The sequence below is a fragment of the Parasteatoda tepidariorum genome, chromosome 6 (genome assembly GCF_982258835.1).
Source record: "Parasteatoda tepidariorum strain Cologne lab strain chromosome 6, Ptep-v5.0, whole genome shotgun sequence".
NCBI classification, from domain to species: Eukaryota; Metazoa; Arthropoda; class Arachnida; order Araneae; family Theridiidae; genus Parasteatoda; species Parasteatoda tepidariorum.
In genome coordinates, this window is record NC_141760.1 from 43,559,220 (window position 1) to 43,586,519 (window position 27,300).

Consider the following 27,300-nt stretch of genomic DNA (forward strand, 5'->3'; position numbering starts at 1 on the left):
GCCGACTTTTTTTCCAGTTGTTAATCTTTATTACTTTGAGATCGTTAGCAGTGTAATTAAGCCATCTAGTTGGAGGTCTTCCTCTGGCCCGAGATCCAGAAGGATTTTTAAAGGTGGCGATTCGTACTGCATTGTTTTCTGGACCTCTCCAGATATGGCCAAGCCATCTTAATCTATTGCTTCGGATAACCTGCACTACCTGTGGTTGTCCATAGAGTCTATATATATCAAAGTTGTATCTGATTCGCCAACAACCTCTTTCCTGTACTGGGCCAAAAATATATCTAAGGATTTTCCTTATTATTATTTCTTTAAAATCACTCAACTGATTTATTTCAAACTTATTCGAATGATGAGTAATAGAGAGACTGTTGGAAATATCGACATTTACCATTTTCTAAGGGTTCTAATTCAGTTATGGATTTAAAAAAAGAATTTCAAAATTAATAAGACCAAAGCAAAATCATAAAAAATTTCAAGATGTAAATTAATTTACTTTATTAGATCAAGCGCAGATAATTCTTTAGGGTTACAGGTATTTCAAAAGATTTAACACAATTTGGTACATGTGAGCATTCTGTTAATCTTCGGCGGATGGCACACCTTGAAATGTGTTTTAGAGATCGAGGTGAACTCTCACCAGAATCATTGTCAGTCAGTACATTCTTCTGATACCAATCCCAGGCTCTGTGCAATTCAGGCTGGACATCAGCCTGCAATTCCTTAAAGCAGGACAAGAATTGACTCTTTGATAAGAAAGGATCTGGTGTTGTTGCCCACAAACGTTGCAATGTTTCCATACCTATTTTTGATCCACCGTATCCACCGTAGTAGATGCATTTAATGTACAGAAATAAGACTTGAACAGACCGATGCATCACGGTATTGAACTCTTGCACAACGATGTCTTGGAATCCAAACACGCTATTACTGAAAAATAAAAATTATATGAGTTAATAATAATAATAATAAAAAAAAAAAACAGTTTACTAAACAAACTTGGCTAGCGTGAAAGTGCTCCTGCGTGCTCTTTATAAACATTAGTAATTACAGATATATTTTGAATTGCCAAAGAGCTGTTCAAATATTTTTAGTAAATAGAAAAGTAATGATAGAGGTGTGCACTAGAGTTGCACAATAGGCTATTGATGATGGTCTGAGAAACAACCCAGAGGATGATCAGAAGACATTTCATCGCAATTTTGGTCCCCTGCAGAGGGGATAGCTCCTCTGCTTTGGTAGCCCGCTGACTACGCGGGAAATCGAGCACTTTATGGTCGAACAATTTAACGAGGACCGATACCGCCAACCATCGGGCCCTACGCAGACTTATCAAAGTGGTCACCCAACCGCTTACTGACGGCAGCCAGTGATACTTGACTTCGGGTTTTCTACTCGAAACAGTGTCTTTACGATCTACGGGACAATTTAGGAAGAAGTTGTACTAAAGAATTGCACTTTAATGAAAGCATACTTTAGGCAAACACTGGGCAGATAAATAGGTAATGATAGAATTATTTTGCCAGTAGAGTTATCATTCCAGTAGTCATATAAATATTTTTTCTCTTTTTTACGACAGGCACTGAATCACCTCGGAAGATGCCGGAAGTGTTGCTCATTTATCGTTACCCAGAGGACACCTGTGAACCTGAGTCACGGAGACGAGCAACATTACCCCTGCAACACTGCCACACCTGTTTATAGGGTGGGTCACATTCGCACATCACACAATCGAGATCAACACACAGAGAGAAACATCCTTGCCCTGCTGAGCGAGACTCGAATCCACAACCATTGACTTCACAGTCAGGCACGTTGACCCCTCTGCCACCAGGCCGGCATATAAATATTACATCAGCATATTTTCAGCAAATTTCCTCTCCCCTTTCTAGTAAAAATAATCGAATCACAAACCTCCTCCCATGGTTCCATAAAAAATTTTACACTACCTACTTGGATTTGCTTCAATTTTAACTTTCACAACAGTAATCTAATTTTATGACGCGAAATTATAACCAAAAGTGTAACTTAGCACAAAACATAATGTATGTCTTATTTTTGTGGAATGTTTCTAGTACACATACACATTGTACATTTTTGAGTAGAACACTCTTTAGGAATCTTTGTGTTCAAAATTCTTGACCTCTGTTATTCTTCGTAGAAGGATAACAGAATATATCTGTATTTTCCAATTTCATATCTCCTTTCCCCCCTTGACTGTAAAAGTAGTTGAATCACGAAACTCCAACTCCCATTGCAACGCAATGTTTGCAGAGTCCCTAGGTCAATTTCCTTAACTTCAATTCTCTATACACAACTCTACAAAAATGGAAGAGACACTTTCAGTTTTTAATTTCACAAAAAATAGTTGGATTATTTTGTAACTTTAGAGCTATTTAGTTCATGCAATTTTTCATTCTTAACAATAAGATTTAAAACTTTCAGAGGTTTGAGGAACCGACAATTAATTAATTATGAAAGAAAATAAGTATTTTTGAACACCATGTGCCGGAAAATCAAGCGATACGCCTGTAATTTGTACTTTGGTTGCTATTGCAATACCCGCATAACCTTAAGTAAACTTAGCTTAAATATTTAGGGAGAAAAATACATTTTTATAAAGAAACTAAATTTTTTATTTTGTTTTTTTTGCTATAATTTTAAAATATTCAATAAAATTAAAAAAGAATTTGGAGCAATTTAAAAAATAATTACAAAATTAATGTTTTAAAATTTGAAAACATTCGTTAAAAACTGCGAAAACTATGAGCATTTAAAGTAGTTTTTTTATACTACGCATGCCTGGAAATATTAAAAAGTTTTTTTTATGTAATTTTGCAGTGATTTCTATTTCGCAACTACTGAAACAAATCTGATTTTAATATCTTCAAAATTTCAAAAGTTGCAAGCAAGTTTTAGTTTAGTTTTAAATAATTTTTGTATTTTGAAAAAAATGAATAGGAGTTTTCCGCAAATTTTATTTTGTAGTTTCGGAAAATAGACGTCCTTAAAATGGCCTATAAAAAATTTGTTAAAATTCCCTTATCGTTTTGAACTTTCTTTTAAAAGTACAAAGACTACTTAGAAAATGTCTTGAATTTTTTTTAATTTTTAAGATAACTAATTGAGACTTTTTTTTTATCAGTTACCAAATACGATTCACTACAAAATTATGAAAAATTATTTGTTAAACTTTTTTCGTGCATGCGCAAAATAAATAAACTATTTAAGATAAACCTTGTGCAGTTTCTAACGAATTTTTTCAAATTTTAAAACAATAATTTCGATATTAATTTTAATTTGCGCTAAAATTGCTTTCTTTAGTTTTATTCAATATTTTTACAATTATAGAAGGAAAAAAAAAGGTTAGACAAACAACGCTCATAGATAAATATGAGTTACTGCAAATAACAACCAAGTTATTGAAAATAACAACCAAAGTGAACGATACAAGTTGCAAGCTTATTGTTTGATTTTCTGGATTAGGGTGCTCAAAAACATTTGTTTCCCTTCATAATCTTCTGTCGGTCCCTTAAAAGTCTGAAAGCTTTGAATTTTACTGCTAAGCAAGAAAAATTGCAGGAACTAAATACCAGAAATCTTGCTTAGTATCTTTTGAGAAATTTTTAAAAAATGTCGAAAATTGAACCATGCAATCGCTACTTAGTGACGTCATTTAGTTAGATCTCAATATGAAAAATACGAAATTTCATTGTAGAAACGTTCACTTCTTTACAAATTACTTCAAATATATTTTTTCAGCCATCCCGAAGAACACCTAAAATCATTTAAAGCATTCGCAAAATAACGTGCAGAAAATGGAGCTAAAAAGAATGAGATTTTGATCTCACGCCTCTTAAATCCATCGGAACAAACCCTCTTCGATTTCTTTATTTTTCGCCACTCGCAATCGTTTTCTGCTTGGTTGAAATTTTTTTATACTCCTAGCCGCTTCAATTTTACGCTTATTTTTAATAATCTTCGATATTGTGTTTTGAGTAACTCCGTATTTTATAGCTACTACAGTCTTCTTTGATTTGCCAGCATCAATTTCATTTAAAAATTCCGATTTTCTTTTTAACCTTAATGACTGCTTTACGTTGTGGTCCATTTTATATAAAAATGCACAGTATTCTCAAGTGTAATCTAAGAAAAATCTATCTCCACACGCCTTCACCCCTGTAAAAATGCAATTCAGCAATAACAATAACTTAGAACAACCTAGGAGAGCGGAGGAGAAACGACCACACATATTGAACAACGAATAAATATGGTCATTATTTCTCAGGAAAACGTATGCATCTTTGCATTCACACCCATGAGTCATCTCCATTTAGAAAAAAGAAGCTATTCATGTACAAAAAGCCTTATCTTGCTTCCTATGATGACCCCTCCCCCTCAACAAGTTCAGGTCCTACAACTCCTTCTTTTGAATATATATATATATATATATATACACACACACACACTAGCTGACCCGGCAAACGTTGTTTCGCCATATGAATTATTTCTAGAGCATGAAAATATATCTTATTTATTGTAAGTGTGATATATGAGTGAGAGGCATGGAGTGCTGTGGCATGGGGCATAAGAGGCATGGAGCGCTGACGGAATGTGAAACAACACACCAAATAATAGTTTTTTTTAAATTTATTGTAACTTTTTTTTATAAATTATATATACAACGAATTCTGAAAATATTAGTCAACAATATTTATCTCTTAGTGTCATTCCCTCTTTAGCTAACACAAATAAACTGGATGGTTTGCCCACTCGAGAGCATGCCACGTATGAAAAACATGGGAAAACTGTGTGAAAAACATGGTGTGCTCAAATCTAAAAAGCAAACAGACATTGTTTGGCCTTGTCAATGCAAATGCCAATCTAATGGGGATCTGATTGCGTTTTAGTGGATTTGGCACATGTGTGGGTATAACAGGGATTCGTGGAAGTAATATACTTTCAACCCGGAATTTGTCATTTAAAATAATGACTTCGATAACGCTGTTCATTAATTCTTTAACGACTAATCACGTGGCGTTGCACAGCCATGGTGGGTTCAAATTAAGAAGCAAAATAACAGGAGATCCAAATTTGAGTACTAAATTATGCGGTGGTATGCCTGGTAAATCCAATGAGTTTAAAAACTCTGTTAGAAAATTTGCAGCTTCAATAGGATGGCACAAAGTTACCTGGCAATAACTGTTGATCTTCAGATTCAATTCATTGACGTCCACATTTTTTGCTGCTAAAATCGACCTCTCTGCCAGTGAACATCGGTGTGTGTGTACATCGGGAAATATTAGGTTTATGAGAGCATCTTGTAAATCAATGATTGTGCAGAAATCGTCCGGTAATTTTATGCATCCAGTCTCATCCTTAGTAACTTTTTCATCACCGATATCTAACAATTAGTTTGAGAATGTTTCAGCAGATGGATCTTGAAGCATTTGGACGAGCATATTTACTTTTAGTTGAACATTTTCAACATTACTCCACAGTGGTGATGATTTCAAACAAGCATTGATCTCATCAGCGTACGTTGAACGCGGAATGACGAGAAGTGTTTGTCTGAAATCACCTGAACTGCCGCCAAATAATTTGTCATTGTTTATTATATCTTTCAATGTCCTGTTCAACGCCTCAAGCGAATGTTTGTGTGCCATGGTGCATTCATCCCAGATGATAATTTCACACTGTTTCAACACTGTGGCCATAGAGCCATAGTAGCTTCATTGGAGGTAATGAACCGGCCAATTTGGTACAGCGATATCGTTGTTATTCACTGGAAGAGCAGTCACATTAGTATTTTCCAACTCGAAATACTGCCATATCGAAATACTGCCCATGCCTTTATTCACATACTTGCAAATATATTTGATGTTCTTCTTTTAAGGGCGAGCATAAGTATTAGAGTTTAATATGACTTGTTGCAACGTGAGTGACTATTGTTTTTGATTTATCATGTTTCTATGTCTAGTTTGGATTGGAATATGATTAAATAAAGATATATTTAAAATATACGTCAAATCTGTCCAAAAAATGAAAAAAAAATTAGTTATAAACCTATTCTCAGACCTACTGAATATACATATAAAATTTCATCAAAATCGGTCGAGCGGTCTAGGAGGAATTTAACCACTAAAACTTTGGCAAGAGATTTATATATATATATATATATATATATATATATATATATATATATATATATATATATATATATATATATATATATATATATATATATATATATATATATATATATATATATATATATATATATATATATATATATATATATATATATATATATATATAGTTGTGGTCAGAGCGCTGGTGGGTGACCAACGAGGGTGTGCGGTATCAGTCCTCGTTAAACTATTCTCCCGTGAGGTGCTCGACTTCGCGCACTGGTCGTTGTGTTACCGAAGGAGGGGAGCCATCCCTTCTACAAAGACAAAGGATCACAATTGTGATGGTATGTCTCTGGATCATCCTCAGGGATGTTTCCCAGACCATCGCCAATGCCCATTGTGCAGCCAGCTCTAACACGACGTAAATTGACAACAACAATCTAAGGGTTAAATATAAATTTTCTTAGCTTTTTAAAGCATATTTAGTTTTTCAGAAATTTATGATTTAAAAGCGCTGAATTTTTGAAGAATCGTCCTTACGGGTGATTCTCCAATTTAGAATATAAGGTGCTGTATTCTATATATTATGAAATGCTGATCTATCTTCAGTTATTTCACTCTTGACAAACAGGCGACTTTTCCTCCCTTAATCCACACTCATGACTATTTTTTTTTAGAGGTGTAAATAGCTTCGTGGCTATTTTATCGTACTTGAACAACAATTTGAAGTCACAAAGACCAAGGGTTTGCATCCATCTTCCAATTTTTCTGATGCTTGGGGGTGGTGGGTTCGTGCTCCACCGTAAACCTGAATTGCATCACTGTGTTGTTGCATATTTCTGATATACATTCTGGAACAAAACAAGGCTTAAAATTCGTTCCCTATATTGTACAAGTTCGCATATCTATGAGAGTAAATAAACACCAAACCACACTTCGTGAGTTTATTGATCCACCAAACGCGAGTTGGAGTCCCACCCTGAATCTGGATTTATCCCTCTGATGTTCTTCTCTAATTTATCTGATCTAATCTTCAATTTAACAAAGGCTTATAATGCGTTTTTATAATGAGCACACTAGCCTGCATCTGTATAAGTAACAATAAATAAACAATGCTTTGGATCTCCCCGGCTGGCGGTATTTCCGCCAAGCATTTTACGAAGTGTCAAGGTAGCGGGTTCGAGTCTGTCTCGTGCTGCTCTCGTGCCCTCGGCTCTGTCTCGTGCTCCCAAACTGCTGATATCTTTCTCGAATGGATCCTTTCAAATAATATTGCTATCTTGAATACAAATACTCCCACCCATTTTGGCGGCCCACATCATCAACAGTCATTATTAGATCTTACCCTAGTTTCCCCTGAACTTTTCCAGAAATCTTCTTTCTCTGTCTTCCCAGACCCTTTTGATAGTGACCATTTTCCAATTATAACCAAAGTTAAATTCTCCTTAAACAACCCTTGCATACCACGCCCGTACCTCCATTTGCAAAACGCACAAAATGAAATCGCTCAAGCTCTGTCAAATAATAATTTCAACGCAAGGAACATAGAAGATATTTGCAATTACGTAGTCAAAGATAATACCCGATTTACAAAATTTCCTCGCATCCCACAACACCGTGGTGGGATCAAAAATGCGCAATTTTGCTATTTCAAAAGCGCAAATTTTTGCGTAAGGCTAAAAAACAAGTGGATTTTAGGGTCCTCAAAAAACATTTTTAGTATCTTAAAAAGTATCTCAACTCGAAATTCTTCTGCTCCTTCCGAAAACTTGATCTTAACCCACCAAGTGACAGTTATCACTTGCCCACTCGATCAAGCGAACCTTTTTGGGGAGCACCTCTTTCATGCTCAAAGCCCCTGTCCAATCCCTTTCCCATTCTGGGGCACAGGCTACAACCACTTGGATACCCCCTTCTCGTCTACCGAACTGGAAGCAGCTATTCATCGAACAAAGAACACGGCACCCGGGCCAGACCGCATTCCGGCTATTCTCATTAAATTTATTCACTCCCGTTATCCAACTAAGCTCCTTAACTTCTTTAATGTCGTTCAAGATACAGCCCAACCCCTAAGTTCATGGACCCAAGCAAAAATCGTTCCGATCTTAAAACCAGGAAAAAACCCGTCAGAAATTCTCAGCTACAGACCTATTGCTCTCATTTCTACTTTCGCCAAGGTCTACGAACGTATGCTTCTACAAAGGCTCCTTAATTTTAGCCTTCAACAAAATATCTCCCCCCCCCTCCCACACTGGCTTCCTCCCTTTTTCGTGACTGTAATACAACTCACTCAATACTCTACCATGACATACGAGAAGCACGTGAACGGAGAAAATTTATCGTTTGTGTTGCACTCGATCCAGTCTCGGCATACGACAACGTATGGATTGATGGTCTCCTCACCAAACTTCTCTCGGCCGGCATATTTAGAAAAACAGCGTTTTTCATACAAAACTTTCTCTCCAATAGAACCTTCTACATCTCTTGACGCAACACCCGGTCTAAAGTTTTCCAGCAACCCCAGGGCCTCCCGCAGGGCAGTGTCCTCTCCCCCCTTCTTTTTATGTTTCACCTTAAAGATATTCACAAACACCTTCCCACTGGAATTCAAATTCTTGTGTTCGCTGATGACATCTACATTAATTATGCTGCAAAATCTTTTGACAGGGTTATTGCTAAACTTCAAGATGCCCTCATCACCATTCAAACTTGGTGCAGAGAGTGGAAAATGGCTATTTCACCTTCAAAAAGTGCAACTATTAATTTCTCTAACAAACGTCTCTCACCTACGATTCAGTTAACAATTTTTAATGAACGAATTCCCCAAGTTAATTCCATCAAAATTCTCGGCATCCATTGCACTGCAAACATTTCTTTCCTCTATCATTTTCAATACCTAAAAAAGAAATGTTTAAAAAAAATTAATGCACTCCGCTGCATCTCTAGCACTTAGGGGGGGGGTCTCGAACCTGCCACCTCATTCAGATTGTAAATGCCACGATCAGAAGTATCTTAGAGTATGGCAGCCCAATCCTCTTCTCTGCTCCAAAATCACATCTTCGAGTCATTGAAACAATCTACAACTCTAGCCTCCGCGCGGCAACGGGCCTCCCACGATGTACTCCAATTCATATCCTCCACAAAGAAGCCGGCACTACCTCAATATCGCACAGACTTGTTCTGGCAGCTAAAAAATTCTACCTCCGTCACTGTTCCCTTGCTTCTCACTCCCCAATAAATCGCCTTCTGTATAAATTCCATTTTACTAGACTTAAAAAGAAACCTCACCTTTTCCTCAAGTTTCATCTTCAACCAAAAAGGCATAAGTAAATTCAATATCATCCCCTTCCACATTCCAGTTTTCCTCACAGATCTCCCGAACCTCTGTCTTTATGTACACGATCTTCCATTTCAAACTACGAAAAATCCCAACGAAATCCTCCCTCTCTATCAGGAAACCCTCCACACCCTTTGGAAAGATTTTGTCATCCTGGCTACCGATGCCTCGAAATCCAGTACGAACACAGGTATTGCGGCTATTAACTCAAGGAACAACATGTCTTATATCTCTCAAATCCATCCTATTAACTCAGTTTTCACCGGAGAAGTTTTAGCCATTTCGTTAGCAATCACAAAATTCACTACCGAGTGTCTAGATTACGTTATTTTATCGGACAGTAAGTCCGCAATCACTGCCCTCATCTCGGCTACACATAAATCCCCTCACAGCATCCACCTCTTACAAAATAAGATAGTTTCAGCAAGTGCAAAAGTGAAAACAATTACGATCGCCTGGACACCAGTACACGTTGGCATCCCCCCCCCCCCAATGAAACCGCTGATAAACTGGTCAAACACGCCACCAATGCCCCTCGAGCCATCCCTTTTATCTCACCTGAAGACTTGTCAGATTCAGCAGTTGTAGACTCAAACCGCGAACTCAGTAACCTTCGGACTAACTCAAAATACCACAAGCGTTTCCCCTTTGATCACCCTGTTAATAAAACTTCCCTCAATCAACTCCCAAACCGAAAATACGATATTTTAATCTCGCGTCTCCGAAGCAACACAATCCAACTTAACGAAATATATGCAAAAATAGGGCTCGTAGACTCCCCTTTGTGCAACCATTGTCAACATCCAGAATCTGCTATCCACCTCCTCTTTGAATGAAAAAAGTTTGAACATCAGAGACAAACACTGCGCGCCTCAATCGGAGTTTTCCCGGCTACATCACTATCCTTCCTCGGAAGTTCCTACCTGAGTTTAACCCCATAATTATCTGCAGGTGTGTGAGGCCCCCCTGCCTCACACACCTGCTCACACTCTTATCATTTCAAGATCGACTGCCGCAAAAAATTTTAAGCGTGTGCGCCAGAATAGCGAAATAAAGCCAAATCTAGATGGATGAAAATGTTGTCGCCTTTTTATGAATGACGCGTAAAATAGTCGTCTTCAATGATTTGTAGTTACAAAAATGTTGCAGCTAAGAACATGTGAAAGAAATGGCGATGCCGAATAAAAACAAGTACCAGTCAAAATATCTATACATAAAAAATATTTCTTAATGTGTGTGTGTTTTTTTTTTTTTTTTTTTTTTTAAATTTGGAGCTACAATGTAAAAATTATTTTGACAATTAAAAATTTTCTTCATACATTTCTAATATGATTAATTATTAATGTTGTTCAAATGAATTCTTAACATAAAAAGTAAACAATCTCTCTTTTTTTAAGGCGGTAATTTATCTTTCCTGAAAATTAAAATTACATCAATATTGTTTTATAATGAAATATTCTACCACAATCATGTTTACTAATTAATTACAATTATATATTTTTTCTATGTAATTCTGTACACTGATAATGTTTTTAAAACACAATATTTTACTGTCAAATTTAAACCAAGTCATATTGTATGAAGTCGAGTAATTTAAAAAATTAAGTAATATTAAAAGTCTAGTAAATTATTGTTCCAATTGAGATTGGAACAAATATTTTTAACATAATAATTTTATGTTGATTGAACTAATATTTTTTAATTATTAATCTTATTAATTATGTTTTATCTTCGTTAAAGTATGTAAACAACATGCAATTCGTCTTACATTTTTACGAAATCAACATAACTATAGTTTTTAAAGAAATTCAAATAATACAGTAATTTTTTTGTTAATTATTTGAAGGTTCATTACACTATCGCTTCGTTTAAAAACTCCTATACATCTTCCTCAATCATTTTAGCTTTGTTTCTTCCAGAAAATCGATTAAAAAAAAGATTTTGTTTTAAAAATTCTAGTTATTCTTTTAAGCACATTTAGTTAAGATTTAATTTTATTTGTTAAAAATTTATAAATATAGCTTTCTATCATATCTTTAAAAATTAGAAATTTTTTAAATTTCCTTTGAACCACTTATGTTTTTCGATAAAAACATTAACTTTTAACAGCATCAAATTAGAGTTTTATTAAAATGTTTCAGTTTTTGTAGCTTTTGACATGAAGTCAAGTGTTAGTACTCGCGTCCAAAATGAAAATTTCGAGAAAAAGAAAAAAAAATTAGAAAAAAAAAGAATGGTTTAGTAGGAATTATTCAACGTAAAAGAAGTTTAAGAAATGGCGAAAAAGCGCATAATCCAGTTATACCTTTTTGAACAGATTGAAATTGCCTTCTATAATTTCAGTTATGCGAATATATATATATATACATATATATATACACACACTCAAGCAGTGGATTGATCGTAAAGACACGGTTACTAGAGAATTGAAGTCAAACAGCATTTGCTGCGGTCAGTAAGCGAGTGGGTCACCATTTTGATCAGCTTGCGTAAGGATCGAGGGTGCTTGGTATCGGTCCTCGTTAAACTCTTCTTCCGTAAAGTGCTCGACTTCAAGCGCAGGTCGCCGGGCTAGCATAGCACGGGAGCCATCCCCTATACAGAGGATCAAAATTGCGATGTCATGTCTTTGGATCATCCTCAAGGGTTTTCCCAGACCGTCGTCAATAGCCCATTGTGCAGCTCTAATACCACGTAAATAAGGTATATATATATATATATATATATATATATATATATATAAGTTCAAAATGAAGAATAAAACAAAGAAAAATTATAGAAATATGAAAAAAAGGGGGTGGGAAATAATAAGTAAAAAAATAACAAACAACATTAATTGACACAAACAACATTGTTAATTAAAAAACCGGAACATTACAACATTAATTTAACAAACAACATTGCTAATTAAAAAACCGGAAAAAGAAGATATAATCTTTTCTTCAGCCCACACGATTATATCCGCAAAACAGAGTGCTTTCTGATATTGTATCAATAAAGCCAAAGCAAAATATATTAATACAATAGTGTGAGGAGCACTCAAAAAATTTTTTTTATAAAATAACTACATAAAAATAGACCATAGAAAGTAAATATAACATGTAAAAACAGATAATAAAATAAAATAAAAAGAAAAAATAAAATAAAAAGAAAAAACATTAAAAAGGGGGGGGACTATAAAGCGAGTAGCAAAATCATAACAACTTACATGGACGGTTATTTTTCAAGAATGATTTAAAAATGTTTTCGCAGAAAGATTGCCAGATTACAAAATATGAAAACAAAAGATGAAAACAAAAGCGCAAATTGAGTGTAACAAAAGGGTTTTAAAGTGTCGTTCTTACTGCACTGCTGAAGTGATTTGTTATTCTGAGTTTTGATTTGTTAGTTACCAAGGATGGGCCCGAAATGGATGTGCGCAAGGTAATATTATACTGGATAATTTTAAAAATTGATCATAAATAGTTTTAGAAGATAGATGTTTATTTAAGAAAAAATATAAAATAGAAAAGATAAACATAAATTGCCTGCTTTGCAAATAATTTTAGCCGCGGATTTGCACGATATGGATTAGCACATAGAAAAATTATTTAAATTATCAAAGAAAAAAATTTTAATAGATAATTTTTAACACGCTTAACTTTCCTAGTGTTTTCTTGTATATATTTATATATATATATATATATATATATATATATATATATATATATATATATATATATATATATATATATATATATATATATATATATATATATATATATATATATATATATATATATATATATATATATATATATATATATATATATATATATATATATATATATATATATATATATATATATATATATGCATACTATTCGCAAGAATTTCCTAAAGGATTATTTTGTAACTTTAGAGTTGTTTATTTCACTCGATTTTTAACACTAAGCAATAAAGTTTATAGCTTTCAGAGATTTTGGAAACCTATAATAAGTAATGAAAAATAACAAGTTTTTTAACATCCTATGCCAGAAAATCAAGCAATAAGCTTGGAACTTGTACCAATTACTTAAGTTGTTCTTTTTAGTAACAGTATAACATTTCGTAAACCTAGCGTAAATATTAATGGGGCTATGAAGGTTTTCTTTTCATTAAAAAAAAAGATAATTTTTTGTTTTATGGTCTTTTGCTATAACTTTAAAAATATTCTATGGAATTAAACAAACTTTCTGTTACAATTCAAAATTAATTACAACAGTATTGATTTAAAATTTAAAAAAAAAATTGCAAAAAACTGCGCAAAATATGAGTATTTCAAGTAGTTCTTTTATGCTCGGTACGCTAAAAATGAATAAAAAAAAAATTTGATCTGATTTTAAAAATTCAAAAAGTTTCAAGCAATTCAGTCCCCGTAGTACGTCAAAAAAAAAAAAAATGAAGATCGCGTCATTTTTTTTTTTTTTTGAAATAGTATACATACGCCATACTATTTTTAAAAGTGGCAAACGCTCAACTATATATATATATATATATATATATATATATATATATATATATATATATATATATATATATATATATATATATATATATTATATATATAATTCTCTTACGTGGCTCCTAAATTTTGACTGCATTTCTTTTCCGCCGGTGGCAACGTTTACTTTGTTTTGAAAACACCAAAGCATTCTGCCTTTTAATGATGTGTTTCTGATCTAATATATATAATTCTCTTACGTGGCTCCCAAATTTTTAAATAAGATTCTTTTCACAACAGTTAAATATTTACTTTATTTTCTTCATTCATAGAGAAAACAGTCGGCAAAGAATTCTGTTAGGTTAAAAAACACTTCGCTAAAAAAATAACGAATTCTAAAAGAAATAAAAGTAAAAAACTTAAAAAATAAAAATGCTGTCGCCAGCCATGGAATTTTTTGAAAGTTAACTTAGCAACATAAATCAAAATGACATAGAAGAGCAACTAGATCAAAATTATGATACCTGAGCGCTTGACGTAACAAATCCTTCAATTCTGAAAGTGTTGTATCGCCAAATGCCCAAATTAACAATTGTGTTCTTAAAGAAATTCTATAAAATTTTTTAAATAAACAGCCTACTTCTACAACTGCTTCTTGAAGAACTTGGCTCATTGATTAAAAATATTGTTTTAATTTTACAGTTCTAACTTTACTTCTACTTTCATTATTGCTATGACCCTCTTTCATTACATTTTACAACTTCATGCTAAATTTGATGTAGAAATGTGTTCATAAAAAAAAAAAATTTTAAAAGGTTAAGAGTTGCCTCAGAAAAATTTGAATTGTTGACATTGAACTTAACAATGGAAACAATCGTTTTTGTGAAAAATTGAATTGTATTGTTGACATCAAAACTAAAAATATTGTGTTTCAACTTAACAATACTACATTAATTTATACTTTAGAATTGCCGCGGAGAAATTTGAATTGTTAGCAATGACTTAAACAAAAAGTTTTATTTTAACTGACAAATACTATATTATAATTTTAACTTTTTCTATGACTATACTCATTTTCTTACTCTTTTCTTCGTTTTTTATACATTTTATATTTTTGTGATAAAATAAAAAAAACTTATAGTTGTTCTGCTTCTGAACACTTATGAAAACACAATATGATGGGCTTCATCAACAATCAAAAATATATACATTTATTTTACAAATTCCATATTATTACGGTGGCGCCCTTCAGAGAATTAAAAATACAAAATTATCTTCATCAAAGCCGATGCTTTACACCCGGTGTTCAGTGGCAGACTACTATTTCATATTGTTTTACAACACATGGCTTTAGCCCTCTGGTGGGAAAGACTTTAAAACAAAACTTACAACAGTTACTTTTCTCAACAACTGAAATTTAGAATAGTGTGATTAAGAAAAATATGTGAACTGTTTGCAATTTCAAATTAATATTGAAATGTACAGGTTTAGAATTTTCAACAATGAAAAGTTTTCGGAACTTCAGTATTCAAAAAAGTATACAAAAACTAGACGTTAAGAACGTATCCAATGAGCGAGCAAGGCGAGCATCAGATTGCGAAGCAATCCGAAATAAACCGCGAAAGCAGTTTCGGGGGTTGGTGAGTGCCAGCGAGCAGGGGGCGAAGCCTCCTAGTATACATATAATATTTTTCATTTCAAAATTATTGTATTTGGATCGTAAAGTCTTAAAACTTTCTAGTGCATTTTAAATAATGGAGTGCTGAACAATTCCTAATACCTTAATATCAATGTATATATTAATATATTTGAACATTGAAAGCATAAATAGCATAAGTTAGTCAATAATTTTTCATTATAACAATCATATTTGTTTGAGATTTTTGATCTAGTAAGGATTTTTAATCTTTAAGTAATTTTAAAGTTATTTTTTAATTATCTTAATGAAAAAAACAGAGAAATGAAAAAGAAAACAAATAGTAATTTATTAAATGATTTCCTAATTCGCCATTTAAGAATTCCTTGATAAAATTTCTGTGGTGAGTTTGTTGCTAGATTGGTTGAAAATAATAAATAAATACATGAACTTGAATGCATCATCTTAAAAATTTGAACGTATAAAATTTTTAATTAAACGATTAAATTTTCATTATTAATTGAAATAAAAAGACGTTGAATTGAAAATCTTTATTCTTCTGTTCTTCGATTCCAAAACAATTATATTTAAAATCCTTGTTTACTTTGGTAGATTATAGTGGTCATCTAAACGAGCACAAAATTCATAAATATCAAAGAAAAATGCAAAAAGTTAGGAAAAATCACAACAGTTTTGCTTAGCTTAAAATCTGGAATATCAGGAAATTGAAAATTTCTACTAAACAATTATTTTGTAAATGAACTTTTTTTAGATTTTGTATTTTTTACTAAACGCGCACTTTCGTAAAAAAATGAACATTGACTGCGAGCATAAAATAACTTCTAAATAAATTTTGTTAAAAATCCCACATATTGATTAGATTGGTATGTTTATGATAAATGAAAAACGATTATCTAACAATTGATAATCACATATCTCCATCTTGATTGCTAAAAATTCTCTATTGACAACACGTGGTGGTACAATCTTTAGGGGTTGCTGAAGAGATGTTACAAATGTCCATCGCCAAATGTTTGGCGATGGACATTTGTTAAAATTTAAGAGTCCCCACTTCAAAGATCTATTCATAACAATACATTTTTCCCTTTGACACATTGATGGATCATATCTATTGTTATGATCCTCTACCCCACCTTCAGGTTGGAAAATCCTAGGATGGACAGAGCACAGCCCGTTTTCCCACTCTCCCTTCACCGTCTTCTTAGTTATGACCAATATGATAATCTTCTCAAAATCTTAGTGGATTTTTTAATTTCAACTAAGCGTTTCTAGTCTCCAGTTTTCAAATCCCCAATTAAATGCAGTTACATATTTTTAAGTTTTTGGTTTAAGCCTCTCTGAGCTCCTGGGAAAAAGAGTTTTTTATTTACTAGGAATATTGTTTTGATGAACGTGTTTCTCCAAAACTGTTGGAACCACCAAATGTTAGATTTAAATTTTATCAAATCAACCTCTCCAAAAGTGTTTTGGAAAAATATTTAATTTTGATCTCTACTGTAAATTTGTTTTCGCTTCTTCAAGAACAACGTGCACTCTCACCCTCTCATCGTCATCATCTTCACCACCAACAACTCAACTCACAAAAGATACAGCAAGGGGGATAAAAGCGAGTAGCAGAGATCCCCCCTACATCATTATCAACAGTCAACAGTAAATGTAGTCGTTGATTATAATACTGAGAAATAAACTGATTAATTAGCTGTTTAAAATACTGAGAAATAAGTCATGTCGTACATAGCAAACGAGCATAGTTATGCTGCAAAAAGTGTGAACGAGTACGTAGAAAAACGGTTTTTTATACTCGAAAATCAGCAAGTATCACCGTTGAATTGTGATTACTGTAAAAATGTCAGATATGTTGATGATATCCGTAATCATCATCCAAATAAGATGATCGTATGGAAGTATCAGTGCAGCATCTGCTATGGAATCTATCCCACGAAGTTATCTTGTCAAGGACACGTAAAAAAACATGATTTTTTGTCTTGTGGGAACTGTCGATGGAAGACTAGAAACTGTGACTTATATAATCAACATGTCGAAAATGTACACAACATCATAGTTAAAAAAAAATGAATTGTATTTTTAAATATGTCATGTTGAATTTTAAACATTCTCAGATGTTTTATGTATTTACTTTTGTATCTTACCATTTCTAATAAATCTTATATTATAAACATATTACTCAGTTACTTGAAAGTTTTGTTAATACTATAGGTTTAAAACTCAACATCTGTAATTTGATTTTTTGATAAGTTTTTATTTTTACTATTTTTTTGGCAAAAATAGCGATAGAAAATTTATATCTCAATAATAATTCAAGCTTTATATCTCATATTCTGATTGGGACACGGTCTTATATTTTATTTTCCATTTAGAATTAATTTCTTTAAAATGATTTTATACCTTACACTTAAATTTTTTTTAACTATTATTAAATAAAGTAATGAAAAATTACTATAAATTTACGAAAAGTTACATTTTTCGTGGAATTATCTTTGGATAAATGAATTTCATGTTTGTGTGCAAATATTTTTCAGTTCGCTTTAACATTATGGCAAAATACGCAAAAATTAAATTTAAGGGAACTAAACTTTAGAGCACTCAGTTCAACATCATGAAATCAGAAGTTATCTAGGGTGGTCCGTTTATTTTATTTATTTATTTTTTCATGCCCACTGTACATCACTGTTACCCATCTACTATATCCTTCAGAGTGAATTTAACTCATAAATAAATAAAGAAGTTATTTAAGATGTCCACACCACCCCCTCTCTTTCTTATATAGTTGTCTGCTTTTAGATCTTTGTTAAATATCGGTTTTTGTGCAACGAGAGTTTTTATTATTTTCCAAAACGATTATTATTAGTTCAAAGTTTAATAAAATTAAATCTTCAAAAATTTTTTAATACGATTTACGATATGAAATATGTTACAAATGCTTATTCAAGACCACAAACTGTGTATTTATAATGCTTTAAATTTTGATGAAAAATTTATTGAATTTCTAAGAATTATCAACGTATACATCTGCTAATTTAATATAGCAAATAATTTGCTTGTATTGCTTGTATTTGCTTGTAATTTAATATAGCAAATAATAATCTGCAAATAATCTTTTTCATATATTTAATATTCGAATTATTACACATTATCAAATGTTTGTTAACAAGACGTGGTGGCTCAATGAGAAGAGCATTTGCCTTGTAATGAGGTGACCCAGATTTGAATCCCAGTGACTGGTAGATATGAATACTGCTCCCGTCTCTCATCTATCTCAGTACTGACGTAAAATACATTAAGTGGTAGACAGACCATGGGTCCCTTTGCCGTATGGGATGTTTTCATTTTTTTCTTCACAATGTAACACAAATTCTAGTTTGCTCCACCAGATACTCCAGAAAGGCAAGTTTCTGCCAATTCCGGATCCAAGAGTAACCTTGTATTCTGGGTTGGTTTACAAATTACAAGGCATTGATTTAATTTTATTTTATAAACATCGTTGAACAGCCGGCCCAATTTTGAGTTCACGTCTACCTCCGTAGCCTTGTAAAATTGAACCCAATCCAGAAGACAAGCGAATTCCTAGATCAGTACCAACAAAGGTACTAATTTGTTATGGGAACTTGGAGGATTTTGTGACCCCGACAGATTTAACGCACACCAGCAACCATTTAATAGAATTTAATAATAATGACTTTTTGTTACCACTTAATAAAAATAATTGTCCGGCCGTCTGGATTCAAACTCCCGTTCTCACGACCACGAGTCCAACGCTCTACGATCTCGCCATTGACCTTATAACACTTTTTAGAACCGTCGTTGAGAAGCCCACCGAATTATCAGTTTACGACTACCAATGTTCAACTCCGTAACCTTGTAATTTTGAACCCAATGAACACAAGAGAACTCCTGAATTGAGTATTGGAAGAAATTTGCCCTCGGGGTGGACTTTTTGATGGAACTAACCTGCATTTGCGATACATGGAGAAGAAATCGGAGAAAACCTCTCACAGTTAGCCTAACGGCAAAGGAACTCTAACCCATGATCCGCCCACCACTGAGGATATTTTACGTCAGCACTGTGGTCGGTTCGAGCCGGGTTCGGAATACGAATCAACCAGCCATCGCCGAGATTTGAACCCAGTTCACTTCATTGGGAAGCAAATGCTCTATCCCCTGAGCCACCACCGCTCTACAAGACATTGATTTGATTTGATTTTATAACCCTTATTGAACAGCAGACCCAATTTCATGGGTTTACGATTACTAATGTTCAACTCCGCAGCCTCGTAATTTTGAGCCCAATCCAGAAGACAAAGAAACTCCAGGATCAGTACCCCTAGAGATTTTGATTTGTTTTAGTTAAAGAATAAGATACATGATGTTAAAGGGAAAAATATTAAGAGAATGCTGATCAAAAATTTCACGAAAAAATGAAGGTGGCGAGGATAGTGGTCTCTAGACCAGAGGTTTCCAATTTACATGAGTCAAGTGGCCAGCCGAAACCAGTCAAGTGGCGAGCCGATACTTAATCAAAATTTTATATAGGACTCTTTTATGTTTGAAGGAACATTAAATATCACTGTCAGATTTTTATCAAGTTGTACAAAACAAAAGTATTGAATTGCAAATTAAAATAAGAACTGGATTTTTGAAAATATTTAATTGCATATATTAAAAAATTCTGGCCTCGAAATTTACAAATGTAAATAATTGCGTCCAAAATGAATGCTTTCAAAAAGTTAAAGCTGAGAATTTCTTTGAAAAAATTTCTGATGCGCGCATGCTTCATCATAATCACAGAATACGGTTCATTGTAGACCTCGCCCAAACTTCAGCTGTCAAGATAAGGATAATTGCTTTCAGGTGCGCTAAAATGCCCCCCTAGAACGGACTTGGCTTAATACTCACTCTGCATGATATAGCTATTTACTCTTGGCGCCTTTCTTATAACAAGGTTACTATTTTTCCTGGTATGAAGAAGGATTTTTCCTCTCCGCAATAGTGAGATGGAAGTCTTAGTCATGAGAGGGAAAAGTCTTAGCTATCAGAGGGAAAATTTTCTAAGAATGAAAGGAGCGAAAGAGCTGTACCTTCACTTACCGCCATTTCATCTTGTCTAGCGAATTGAAATAGATTTATGTAGTGTTTCTGCAATTTTAAATAAACTATAAAATTAAATAAAATTTCAATTATCAGAACATTTTTTTCTAAACATTGGAAGTCGTTATTAACAATAGCATTAAATAAATATTTGAAATCTTTAAGAATTTTTTTAATTGTAGTTCAAATCTAATTTTTCATTGAGTGCAATTATTACGTCAATTAAATTTAATGAAATTGATCATAATGTTATTATTATGATTAATAATTTTAAACCATAAAATTTATCGTCTGTATGAGTGAGGTTCGAAAATGCAACACATGTAAGAATTTAACATAATATAGTAACTGCACCGTAAAAACATAATTAGAAAAAATAATTATTTTTCTCAAGATTTTATGGGATAATGATTGAAACTATTTCTATGTATTGATATTCAAGCCGTGATACAGACTTGCGAACTAAAGAACTAAATTAAATTCATGTTCAGTACAGAACTGAGAAATCATTCAATAGTCTTTAATGGTATTAACAAAATATTTTCACGTCAATTTTATTCATTATTATTAAGCACAACATTGTTAAATGCGGTTTTATAATTAACTCTCTTTTTTTCCCAAATCCAAAGTTTTTTTCTTACTTTTTCAAAACTCTTGATCCTGAAGCCTTTCTTTTTAAAACTTAGCTGTTCTTTTTCGCAAATAAATTTTTCGACAATTTATTAGCTTTCAGAAAAATCACCTTTTACTGAAATAAATTAAATATAGTTAGTTGGTTTTTGTCATACGAAATGAAGGAATGTAAATCAATTTGCTCAATCCAAAAATTTTCTTACATTTAAGAGAAAATATATTTTATACAAAAAGAAAAAAAAATGTTCAGAAAACTTTTTTTGCACATAGAATATCCCAATAAACAACGCCTGTAAACTATATTTTTAAAATTCTTTTAAAAGTAAAGTTAAACTTTTAGTTTTTATTAGATGTCACAAAATAACATTGAATCATGGAAAAATCCAATAAAAACTGGACCAATAATTTATGAGTTAGGAGACATTAAAAAAAGTTTGAATAGCAGAATTAAAAGAAAGTAGTTTAAATCCAATTAGAATTATTTCTCAAGAAATACTTTAGTCGTGTTTAGGTGATGAAATTTCTCATACTTAAAAAAATGTTAAGAACTTTTAAAGAACAGCAATGAATTACAAACGAAAACAAGTATTTTTGAACACCTTATACCAAAAAATAAAGCAATTAATTTGAATGAAAGATTAAAAAAAGATGATTGATGGATAGATGAAATGAAAGATTTTAATTTGCATTGATAACTTTGGTTATTGTTTGCAAACCCCTCCATACTTAAAATTTTAATGAAATAGTAATTTTTTTCTTGCATCTTTTTGGGCTATAACTCCGCAGATCATCAACGAAATTTTCGGAACTATTTTCAATTACTATTGAAATTGCTATTTTTAAGTAAATTGCTATTTCTCAAGATATGAGCTTTTAAAGTAGTTTTTCTCACTCTATGCATGCGCGGAATAATTTTAGAAATGTTTTTATATATTTAACAACCATATATATTTTTCAACCATTTAACATTTTTATATATTTATTATATATTAAACAGGTGATTAAGAATTTAATGCATTCTTTAAAAAGTAATGAAAATCACGTCTCCACTCCAAACTAATCATCATGTAGATTAGGGAAAAAATATACAATGTGATTGCTATTTTATCATGGAAGCCAACTCAGAAGACAAGGAAACCCTTAATTTCAGAACTAATTTTTTTGTGAAAGGTCTTTAAGAACTGAGTTTGCGTTACTTGAGTGATAATTCTATTGATATTATACTACTAATTCTATTAATATTATTTTGTTAATTTTTCATGTGCACTATAAAAAAATATACAATTGTAAAGTTCAATTTTTTTTAAATTTGTCTACCATATTAAATTTAATGACAATTAATTGAATACCAAGGTGGCCCTTGGACGACTAAATTTTTATTGCTAAACTAAACCCTACGAATGACCTAAGTATCTCTAAAATTATAAAATAATCTTAGTATTTCTTGAGAAATTAATAAAAATATCAAAATCTGAAAGTGTCTCGCCCATCATTGTAGGGCAGTATGCATTATTGTTACTCAGTAGTTGTATTCTCTGTTGAATAATTACTCGCACAAACATATGGAAGTAGAGCGTCTATCAATAATCCACAGTAAATCATTCCTATCTCTAAGAATATTTAAAAGTCACATTAAATTTATTTTGATAGACTATAATCAAATGATCACTGACAAAGTGTCCATCAGGGTTTAAAAGACCTCAAAAATTAGTAATTTCTGATTTTTTTTTTAAATTTAATTTTTATCTATTGAGAGATATTTAGAGATAATTCTAATGCACAAAATATTCGTAATGGTTCGTAAGCATTAAAAATAGTCTTAAATGTATGCACAAACTGTAATTTGTTTCAATTTTTGAATTTTTATTTGATTGACTTGTATAATCAGTAATCTGAAGAATATGTAAACTACTATTAATTCCATTTCACATAGGATCAATATTTTTTTTCCCCTTTAAGTTTAGAATATTTGGTAAATTTGACTTGACGACTTTTATTAAACGATTAAAAAATAATGGCCTATCGGGGAATATTCACGGGCGGGTATGCAGAACATCTGAAAGAACTTTTTAATTTAATGAATCCAAAAAAACTGGTATTTATAAGGAAGTAATTACTGCAGACAAAGTTTAACTGCGTGGAACAATCAGAACTATTAAAAGAGGATAAGGTATCTGGACGAGCATCAAACAAAACAAAATGGCGATACAAAAGAACATTAGCAAAATGTAATAGCAAATGAAAAACCAAAGATGCTAACATTGTTTGAAATCGATATTTTTTTTAAAATAATTATATACTATACAACTTTTGATAAACCAGTACAGTTGTAAAGCTCAGCATACCCATGCGCCTTATCAGGCGCATGGGTATGGTGAGCTTTATGACGTATTATATGATCATTTTCTAGAATTAAGAAAGCTTTGCAATCATCTGAAATACACTTATAATAGATTTTCGTTCTGTGTTTCATCCTTATTCTAAATAAAAATTCATTAAATAAAACTAATTTACCACATCGAATTAATTCGACATACTCAAACTGAGCCATTTCGTTTGCTTGGAGCCAACCTTAAAAAGTGATAAAGATAGTGGTGTTATCTCTCCCCTCTTTTACAAAGAAAACTGGAAATTCAACTCCCTATCAACCCATACCCAATATAACAGGTGCTCATAAAGGAAATTTTTTTTGTTTTGTTAATTTTTAATACTTTTTATTCCTGTACTGATTCATTACTCTTTCACTTATTTCACTACATTATTTTAAATCGTTAATTTTTTAACTGGACCTTTTATATATTTCTCATTATTTTAGACTAATTTAAGTCAAAATAAGTGAAAATATTGTATTCAGCATTTTAATAATTTTTGATTACGAAATACAACATGAAACACCATTGTTTTTCCTGCGTTAAAATTTTCTAAACATGACACTTCCAAACAATCTTCAAATGTGCACTTATTTAGATTTAAATTAAGAAAAACAATTATTCATTATTGAAATTACAAAATTAATTATTGATATACTTTTTAGTAAGAATTATTGATACAATTTTATAAAAAAAAAAAACTTTCGAATAACGCTTTTAAAAAAAATACGCAAGTTATTTCCTGATAATCTGAACGAATTTTTAGTAACTATTCGAGTGTTTTTTATAATTAAAAATTACCTAAATATATTTTTGCTTATAACTAGAGCATCAGAATTTTTTTTTTTTAAAACGGACACCAGTCTCCAATCTACGTCAAAAGATTATTAATATGCTACCTCTGTAAGTAAGAAACCATAAGAAACTCTACCACAGTAAGAAAATTTTAATCATAAAGCATCTTTTATGGTAATATCATGTTACTACTCATAAAGCACCTTTTATGAAAGGCAGCATCTTCACTTGAATTCCATAAATAACTATCATTGTGGTATACTGATTCTTTTTTTTACTATCATTTCGAGGTTTCAAAAAAAAAATGAAAAAGCAAATGCTACAGTTTGATTATTCCCAGCATTTTCAATCGGATAATGCAATGCAGTATGCCCTTTAAATTTAAGTATAAAAAATATACGAAGAAGTGATATGTATAGATAATCTTCAAAAAGTTAGCATCGGTATCCCCCCCCCTCGTCATTTGAACGGTACCGATGACGAAAACACTCGGAAATGTCGTGTAATGTTTTAACTTAAATCCCTAAAAATTTCTTGTGCATCCGAAAAATTCCGTAAGTTTCACTCTCCCACTAAAGGAAGAATTAATCCACTATATCTCTCAAAACCGAGGTAAATCAGTTTTCCATTTGAGACACTTTATCGTCGTTGGCATCATAAAGATTTGGCGAGCAATGATTTACGGAAACAGGTGCGGTTTTTCAATAGAGTTCCTCCGCCCACTCCATCAATCATTCAGGTAGGGGAGAAACTTTTAGGCGAGACCTATAAGACAGCACAGAATACAAAAGAAGCGAAATAAAAAAAAAAGAGCAACATACACGATTATTTTCGTATTTGTATAAATATTTTCTTGGTTGCAAAACCTGAGAAATAAATTTTTGTTGCTTCATTGGTATGTTAAATTTGACAGAAACGAAGAAATTAGGTTTTTTTTTTTTTTTTTTCCTTAACGAAAGAAAAGTATTTTACACCTATATAGAGTTTTTGCAAAAATTGTTCGCAAAAAAATGATAACTAATATATTTAAGTTTACGGGTTACAAAAAAAGTTTCGCAGCTGGATACAGCCCGCGGGGGCGACAGTTGGTAACTACTGATCTGTACACGATTTTTTTTTATTTTTAAATTATCCTTTTTTCGGGCTACATTGTCTTAGTTGCCGTAATGAATAACTAAAATTGGACCTTTGGGTTTTAATTTTTTTTAAAAGATATTTATTGAAAATAGTTGGAATACTTCATTTACGCCAGAATTATAAATTTTACTCGAAATTAAATTTAAGCTAAATGGCTATCAAAGCTAAAAATTTATATCTGTGTTGTATTTAGAATTTTATACATCTGAACGAACATGCCATGAACGGGAATTTCAAAAATTCTAGAATTCCTAAAAACTAAGTGATAAAAAAAAACCTTTAAAGTTTCCAACAGTTTCAGGAAACAGTTTTCAATTACTACTGGTTATTAAATTTTTCCCATTATAGCCAACTTGATATACGCATTCGTTAAAACAGTGATATAAATGATACTTACATATCAGCTCCAATGAGGGCGCATTTATACTCTTTGGTAGCCTCTCCAAAATATCGATCTTCGAAACCATTTCTTGTTAGAATCATATATTGTTCACAATTTTCTAATAGTGAACGCTGATTATATTTCTTCTTGTAGTAGCTGCTCCCAATATCTCCGAGAGGTAAAAAACCAAAATTATGCTTGTGCAATAGATCAAAAACTTCGCCTAAAATAGGGCGAAGTACATCTTTCCCAAATCTAAAAGGGCTACAGTGCAGGTCACAGAACTTCAAAAACTCTTCAATGTAGCCTATAAACAATTCACGTTGATAATGGTATGGGGAAGAGGAAATATATCTTAGATAACTCAACAAATCTGTTGCAATAGTGCTGCTCTCTTCGTAATAACCAAACTCGCTAAACTGGTAAGCTTTCAAATAAAATTTCAATGCTAGTGACATGTATTTCGAACAAAGATGATCAAAATGAAAATCAATTAAAAGAGAGGCGCAGAACAACAGCATTTCAGTATAATGTTTGTTTTCTGTCAACTCCAACAATTTGGATGCCAAGGGCCCTACGGATGGTTCGAAATTCGTTAACAAATTCATTCTTTGGAATAGTTCACTCAAGAAACCAAAATTTTTTTCTGGAATGACGCGTCTGTTGAGCAGTTTAGAATCATTTTTATTTAAGAATTCTTTCTCGTGAGAATGGCAACAGAGCCTCTTCATTAATTCCTCGTTTTGGCCACTATACAAGAGAATTTTGTTATCCAAGGCAAGCAAGAGCCATACTATTTCATTAGATGTAATTTCGTTTTTGAACAAATCGTTATCCATTTTTATCCTTGGGTAACAAGCCCTCGATCGGGAATGAGGTTTTTAGACTCAAATATTATTTATCCAAAAAGAAAAAAAAAAAAAACATTAACTTTTCAGATGGTTCTTTAAGTAAAAAGTCACAACAAAGCTGAACTTTTATAAATCTGACTTGTAGCTTAGAAACGGAATGACTGCTTTACTCCATACAACTACCACCTGAATGTTTGAAAATGATTCATGGAATAAGAGCTTGATTGATTTATCTAGTATTTTAACTGATACAATTCTACTATTTTAAAGAAAGGGTACTACGCAGTTACCTTTAGCAGAAACCACACAAGGTGACGAGCATAGTAAACCTAACTAGCCCAAAGTGGGCGTGCCTGATCAGGACCGCCTCGAAAGAAGGAGGAGTTACAGTTCAGAGGCACTGTCACGTCACGCATTACGATCCAGATACGTTTCTT

At 32.2% G+C, this 27,300-nt stretch overlaps 1 protein-coding gene across 1 annotated transcript; it reads right to left on the reverse strand.

Annotated features, from left to right (window-relative positions):
- Positions 1 to 483: 483 nt before the first annotated feature.
- Positions 484 to 27,218, reverse strand: LOC147808002 (uncharacterized). The gene is made up of 2 exons (XM_087165753.1): positions 26,028 to 27,218; positions 484 to 930 (listed from the first exon to the last, which is right to left on the reverse strand). Exons 1-2 carry the CDS (start codon positions 26,849 to 26,851, stop codon positions 501 to 503), a joined length of 1,254 nt encoding a protein of 417 aa, XP_087021879.1. The 5' UTR covers positions 26,852 to 27,218; the 3' UTR covers positions 484 to 500.
- Positions 27,219 to 27,300: the final 82 nt, after the last annotated feature.